The sequence below is a fragment of the Copidosoma floridanum genome, unplaced genomic scaffold (assembly GCF_036245765.1).
Source record: "Copidosoma floridanum isolate Cflo_tuat_1 unplaced genomic scaffold, Cflo_Japanese_pri ptg000019l, whole genome shotgun sequence".
Lineage (NCBI taxonomy): Eukaryota > Metazoa > Arthropoda > Insecta > Hymenoptera > Encyrtidae > Copidosoma > Copidosoma floridanum.
The window spans coordinates 1,527,717-1,535,529 of NW_028321896.1; the positions used below are offsets into that span (position 1 = coordinate 1,527,717).

Here is a 7,813-nt window from a genome sequence, read left to right on the forward strand (position 1 = left end):
TTATTTTACAAAATTCAAGCCCTTATTGGGCTACGATTGTTTAACAGTGCTGCAAAATAATCATGAGAGTATAATAATAATAATAATAATAATAATAAAATTAGCGTACATACAAATAATATTAATTTTCATTCAACCACCAGAGGAGTCAGAGATAATTATAATACTTGGAAAAGTTATCAATTTCACTTCGCACCATACTCTTGTTTTGTCAAGATTATGGAGATGGGTAATTTTACAACGCATTCAATGCACCACTAGTTATTAGCATAAATCGATTTAGTTACTCGTAAGACGATACTTATTCGTGAGTTCTTTTTTCTTACAAAAATACATCATTACAGCATTGCCCCTCACTGTCAACTTTCTGATCATACAATCGCTTATTAAGCTCTAAATATCGGGTTGTCATGCATTGGCATGCAAGTAGGCGTGCTCAGGCGGTTGGGATAAAAATAAGTCCGAGGAAGGCGCGGCCGTGACGTAATTTTCACCATCTCTTAGCGAAGCGGAGCCCAAGAAGCAACGGTTAAAAACAAACCTCATCATCGCTGTCGCTAGCTCTTTCTCTCTCCCGTCCCAGGGACGCTGCAACAATACCGGCTAATTGTTTACTACGTTTGTTCCTTCGTTGTTCAATTAGGCCTCTTTCATAATTCGACTCGCTAGCCTCTCGGTGGGTATGTTTCTTGTGTATACAACGCGAATTCCGTGCAATCGGTCGTTCATTCAAGGAGACATTTGAAAACATCTCCACTTGATTCATTCGGATTTGGTGCGTCCAGGTGATTTAATGGCGCATAATCTAATTACTTCCTCGTTCATTCGATTGCACGTTGCATTGAAAAACAATTTTTTTTTTCTTCCTCCGTTGTGACCTATAGCAATGCGTTACTGTTACATTTTTACGTGACAAAATCATAAAACTTTGTTGTATCTATTTTTTTTTTTTTTTTTTACCAAAAGAATAAATTGAGCAAGCTTAAATGTTTGACTTAATTTTGAAGATTTATCGACATTTGTACAATTGACATGTTAAATTGGTGAAAAAACCATTACTACGACTATATAAATTTATTCATAATATTTGTTGAGCTCAATGATACTGTACTTTACACATCTGTATTTTTTAAACAAGAGAGATCTTCATGTCTGATAATTTTTTCAATGTTTGCAAGTTTTTGTTATTTCAATTATTTTGGAACTGTGAAACTGATAAAAATTATCGTTTAATAGCTGACTTTTTTTTGACATCTCACAAATTTTTCAAGTGCAAGATTTTGGCAAAGTCTTGTTTCTCGGTCTGGTACGTCTTACCTTAGCTTGCGAAATATTTCACTAGAATTTTGTTTGGATCTTGTCTCGAAAAACAAAGACAAGATTAAGGGAAAATCAACAATTTGTCGAGCCTCCCCATGCACTCTCGCAATGATAAACGATGAAAATTCTTCCTATTAACATCAGTACGTAACAACAAAAAATGTGGAAAAGTCAGATTAACAGCACAACTTGAGTTATACTTTAGATCAATCCTCATCATAAAGGTTTTCGGAAAAATGTACGGAATAACAGCTCCCAATCGTACCTCCTCTTTTTTCCTCGAAAAGAAAATCGATACCACGTAACACATTCCCTACTTCTTTACCCCAACTCATGTAGTCACAGTTGTTTCTCCCTTACATCAAACCATAAAACGCTAAAAGCATCGCCGTAAAAAAAAAACGTAAGTAACAATCCGGAAGTAAAAGAAAAAAGAGGAGATTAGGGGTTGGAGGGGTGGACATTTCCTCAAAGTTTTGCGTATAATCGCATACACCTCGCGTTTCCCGCAGCGGAATTTCGCAAGCCCAAACGGAAGGAAACAATCAGCAACAGGGAAGAAGCCGAGGCTATTTAAAAGCTACGCGTATGGTGCCCAGAGGAAAACAGAGGGAGAACGGCAGGGATGGAGGAAAAGAAAGGTCATTGGTGCTGGGCCGCGCGCGCGTGCACGCTGGTAAAGTAGGATTATCAATTTGCGTTGATTACCTCAGTTTAATCCACTCAGAGCAGCTGTTCACCTGCCGCTACCGCGCATATACGTGTATACCCAGCCACCCTCCGTTCCTCGTGCCAAGGGTGTACGCGGATAGGAACTGCGCGCGCCCCCACCTCCACCCCCCACCGTTTTCATTCGATTACTTTTATTAATTAGCCCGAGGAGAAGCGACGATTCGCGGCCAAATGAACGAATTTAATTATACGCCTTACACCCCCCAGCCCTTCCCAGGGCTGCTTACGTGTTCTCGGCCACGGTTTCTTCAAGGTGGGCGCCTGCTAACGCAATTCCGGGAGCTTTTTAACGAGACCCGGGTCTGTGGGGCTGTATCTGTATATGGAAGGGAGCTGGGGTATGGATTTCATGGCTTTGCAGAGTATACAAGGGAACGAATGGAAAATCGAAGGGAGAAGCTCTGAGATTGCACGTATAGGTGGCAGTTGGAATATTTAACTTTTTGAGTGCGTCCTTCGTTTTATTCTTCTCTGTTTCAGCAATTGCCCCCAAACTGGGAGTTTACAAGAAGAATTTGTTTAAGAAATGTTTCTATCAATGATATTCCGGATCCCTGCATGTGGGTGTGGATTTAACTTTGCCATGGGATTGCTAACTACAGAGATACAATGAAAGAACAGTGGTATTCGATGGAAATCGGTCTAGTATTGATTGATATTCGATTTTGTTGATCACATCAGTACTATTGCAACCTTCAATAGTAAGGTAAAGTTGAGATATCATTTTTTTTCCACTACAATCTGTGCATTATTAATTTTGTTAGACAACAACTGTAGCTATCTGCCACTTCTTGTAGATTAATAGCCTGTGGGAATAAATGTTGTTGCACTGTTGATCTTTTTCCATACTTCATTGCCCGTGTATACACTTGTAAGCACTTTTATGATGATCTTCAAAATACCCGAATCTTTCGACTATTTTTTCTCCAAAATTGTAGCACTGCATTCATACACTCGATTAAATTAATGTTCACCCTTAACACCGAGTATACAAGTATATGCCTGAACAACTGACCAATCGCCGACGACAAAACACATAATGTATTATATCCCCTCGGAAGGTGCCCCTTGACTCCGCTCTAAACATTCTACACGTGAGCATACGCATAGTCAGACACGAGGAAGCATCGGGTGTGCCCATACAGTACAGCGAGGAAGGCGAGGCAGAATCGATGCAAATTGAGGTAGACCAAGCGGAAAGATTTCAATGAGGGGGAAAAAAAAGGGAGAGAGAGGTCATCGACGCCGGTCACTCCGGTGTGGGTGTAGAAAGACGACAGAGGCACGCAGGTATGACCTCTCGCCTCAAGCCCCGGTGCTACAGCGCTTTGCACTTACGCCCGGCGTCGATTAAGGCCCGTTGTACGGCTTCGCCTGCCACTTGCAGCGACCTGACTGTGTGTCCGTGTGTGCACCTATACGTATACATGCCAAAAGGTCGCGGTCGAGAGGGTCTTTTACGCTCCACGTGGCATTTGCGCGATCGGTACTCGTGTTTCTGGCTTTATTTTGAGTGAGTTGCGAGTTTACATTGCAAATGTGGGTACGATGAGCAAGTTTTATGAAAAAATGAAGATATTGGCCAATCGATGGGCTTTTTTTACGTTATTTAAAAATTTTTTAATGATTTTCAAATCATCACGAGATACAGCATCTTTCCAGGACTTTTGCATTTTATAGTTGCACCGGGACCCAGTCACATCTCAAAAAATAATCAGGCATTTCAAAAGCGTGAGTGGTTATTGCACTTTTACGTAATGAGCATGGTACGCCTGGATTATGTTTGCAGTTGTTAATTTTTCAGGGCACGACTCAAACGTACCGATTCCGCATCTTGTTCGCTCAAGCTTGAAGTGAAAAAACCGACTGAATTACGAGACTTTTATTAGATACATTGATACTTCGAAAGAAATTTTGTTTAAAAATTTAAAAAGTATTGTCCTTGTTGTGTATCGCTCATCAATTAGTTTATCGATACCATTGATGTTTTCGTTTTCCGAAAATTATCCATTAGCTATTGAGTTTACTTACTTAATTCCGTAATAAGTCTTTCATTATGTTCAGATGAGATTTTTTTTAAATTTTTAACTCTTTACTAGTATATTTTTAATTCTCGTTATCAACCAAAACGTTACAATAATTTTTATGACAGAGTTAGAGCTCAAAATTTGTTTATTGCAATTCGTTAGTCATAATGTAGAAACCGTAGAAAACTTGAACCATAAAAGCATTACTTGATAAACAACTCCAAGTTTGTTTTACTTGCTTATTGTTTCTTATAAACCTTCTACAAATAAACAGCTTGAGAAGAGCGTGTGATACAATATTTTTTCTGCACCTATTTGCACAATTTGTAAATCAAAAAATTTATCATTACTAAGAAATAACAATATATAACATTTCTAAGTAATAACAATATGCATTTTAGTTATATTGATAATATTTTTTATACCATGCTGTTGTAATTCCTAACAAGGTAGATTTAATCGATAAGTACCTGGGTGGAGAAACGTACGTATTATCATTTAAGATGGTATATTTATACAACACGTTTTTGAGACAATGGTATTTTATTACTTATTTTTTATGATACATTCTTCTTCTTTGACTTAGGTATCAAAATATCGAAAAAATTTGAAAATTTTCGAATATGATTAAATTGTTGATGTAGCTCTCCAGTTTAAGGAATTGGTACCTAAGAACCCGTAGTCTTTAGTTAAAATACGATTTAAGTCATTTAATAAGATGATGCTATTAAAAATTTTGATTTTTGTACTGTACGCCTACAATAAGTATCTTACTCATAAAAAATAAAAAAATAAAAACATTTTTTTTATTATTATTTTATTATACATTATATAACTATTGAGTACGACATGGTCTTCCAGACATCTTTTATGATAATGATACTGTTCAATTGAATTCAGTTTAACAAGTCAATCGATAAATGCAATTATAATTTTTTTTGTGTGTTTTCATTACTTAAGAAACCGGAAAATAATTTTAAATCATCAAAAAAAAAAAAAAAAAAAAAACTAATATTAATTTATAATGTCAACAAAGACTTTATAAGATAAAATTGTTGACTTTTGTTAAATAACGAATGCACTTAATAAATATTAAATTATAAAACATTTTTAAATTTTACACTGTTTTGTGAGAATACGTTTACGGAACATTTTGTTTTCATCTTTCCTATGGATATAACCAATTAGTATTTCTTACGAAAAAATTGATTTAGTCCGTTAAGTAAATCATCAAGAATTGTTGGACAAGTTTTTTTTAACTATATGAATAAAAATTTTTAATACACAATAGTTCTGGAGTGCCAGGTACTGACGTCAGAAATTCATAAAACTCATACACTTTATCACTTTGTGACGTGATTGGCACCGTACTCCAAAAATATTATTTACTGTGTGTCCGTAATTTTTTACCCGTGTAAAAAATGTGTGTCTAAAAATTTTTGATAATCTCCTTGACGGACCAAAAAGATTTTAGCAGGAGAAATTCTAATTTCAAGACTAGTCGAATTTTAATGATTGATATAATATATAATAGTCTAAATAAATTTGATAAATGAAACTTTATTCTAGATAGTCGATTGATCATTGATTAAATAAATTTGAATACTATGGTTATCAATATTTTGTAAGGGAAATGGAGGTAATTTAAATGTTTGATCTACTACGTTGAAAGTCATTTTTATCAACAATCTTATATTGTTCTTTTGTCGGGCAATCTGTTATGACTTGACGCTTGTTTATCGTGTTTAATTAAATTACACTGAATGTGAATCTCTTTAATTATTTCATTACAGTGCTTGTGTACTTTGGGAACATAAATGATATATAAGCCACGCGTCAAAAGAGTTTTAAAGTAGTTGTCTTAGCCGATAATAAGCCAAGATAAACATGTGCATCCTCGTATGGGCCTTAGCTTTTTTAAGTGTAACGAATGCTGCCAAATCACCGTTGAAAACAGAATATGAATGGAAATACATAGATTTTGATTGGGATTCTCAAGTTCAAAAAAATTGGTACATTGAGAACGGCCTTTACGATCCAAGTGCTATTATTCCTATAGATGTGGAGCGAGTAGACGGTAAGTAATCATTGTAAACAGTGTTTCGATAGTTGAAAAAAAAATTGTTTGTAATTACATGATAAGAAACAGAAAATTTTGCAAACAATTTTTTACCCTACTACAATGTTTCAGTTTCTGTACTTATTAAGAGGATATTTGGTGATTATAGATGGACGAACATTTATTACAACGGTAAGATCCAAAGGTGTTCCAGCTTCTTTACACACCGTTACCTCAAAATCAAATAAAGAATCAGGACCACTTTTAAAACCTTATCCCGATTGGTCTTGGTACAACACAGTTAATCCTTGCGATGGTATTATCAACGTTTTTAGAGTTGCCGTAAGTATAATGAAAAAATCTTTCATATGCTAATTTTTTCTTATCATAATTTTTCATCGATATTAATGTAATTGGCATAATAAATACAGACGGATCAGTGCAACAGATTATGGGTACTCGATACAGGATCAATAAACACTAAAAAAGTTTGCCAGCCTAAATTACTGGCATTTGATTTAAAGCATGACAAATTGGTCTTTTGGGAAGAATTAAGTAATGAAGTTGCTCAAAATAAAAAAGGAGAAGGGTTGTTAGTGAATCCAATCGTGGAAACTGAAGGTCCAAATTGTGAGGATGTAACGGTAATATAAAGTGATGGAAAAGTTAAATATTTATTGGCGTGATAATAAAATCATGAAAATCGTGTCCATTTTAGATATACATGGCAGACGTCGAAGGACACGGTTTGCTAGTTTGGAACAACCATAAAGTAGTTCGTCTGAACGATAGAGTTTTTTCACCTGATGCAAAATACGCTAAAATGAATATAACCGGTACCGAATTCGAATTAGAAGACGGTATTTTAGGAATGGCTTTGTCGCCAAAAACATGGAACAACGCAGGAAATCGTATTTTGTATTTCCGACCGCTGGCTTCCACGTGTATATATGCCGCTAGTACGACAGACTTAAAACGAAGTTTGAAGGGTTCTTCCGTGAATTACGTCGCAGCTATTGACATTCTACCGAGCCAGTCTGTTACCATGGTCATTTCTTCCGATGGCACGCTGTTTTACAGTCTCACCAAAGAAGTTGCGATTGGTTGCTGGAATCCTGTAAGACCCATAACATCTGAAAATTTGGTAAGAATCTTACATTTCATGTTTTTTCTTTACTTATTTACGTTTATTTACTGAATAATGAACATATTTTATTTAGGCTATACCATTAAGGGATACCGAGAGGTTACAGTTTGTAAGTGGTATGAAAGTCAAAAAGCAAAGCTATCCGATAAACGAGTACTTACTTATGCTGTCGAACAGATTTCAAAATTATCTCACGACAAGTATGAATCCAAACGAAACGAACTACCGGGTTATGACAGCTCCTATTCAAGATCTTGTCAAAGGAACTGTGTGTGACAAATACTATCAGAAAAAAGCGATTTGGTAGCTGTACGTCTCGATTCGTTGGTTGTTAAAGATTTGTAACAAATGTTTATGATGTGAAAGTATTTTTTTTTTATATGTATCATATTTATGATTATTAAAATCATTCGTCATTTTAAATTGGAAAATTCATAATCAAATGTACAGCCATTCCTTCATATTATTGGCTAAAAATCCAGTTATTCCATACTCACCCCTTTATCAGTACCCTTACTGTTTTCCCGA

The 7,813-nt window shown here is 35.5% G+C and overlaps 1 protein-coding gene across 1 annotated transcript; it reads left to right on the top strand.

The window, feature by feature from the left end:
* The first annotated feature begins 5,966 nt into the window (after positions 1 to 5,966).
* LOC106636912 (royal jelly protein-like protein) lies at positions 5,967 to 7,592 on the top strand. The gene is made up of 5 exons (XM_014349461.2): positions 5,967 to 6,156; positions 6,308 to 6,480; positions 6,570 to 6,782; positions 6,857 to 7,282; positions 7,359 to 7,592. Exons 1-5 carry the CDS (start codon positions 5,967 to 5,969, stop codon positions 7,590 to 7,592), a joined length of 1,236 nt encoding a protein of 411 aa, XP_014204947.2.
* Positions 7,593 to 7,813: the final 221 nt, after the last annotated feature.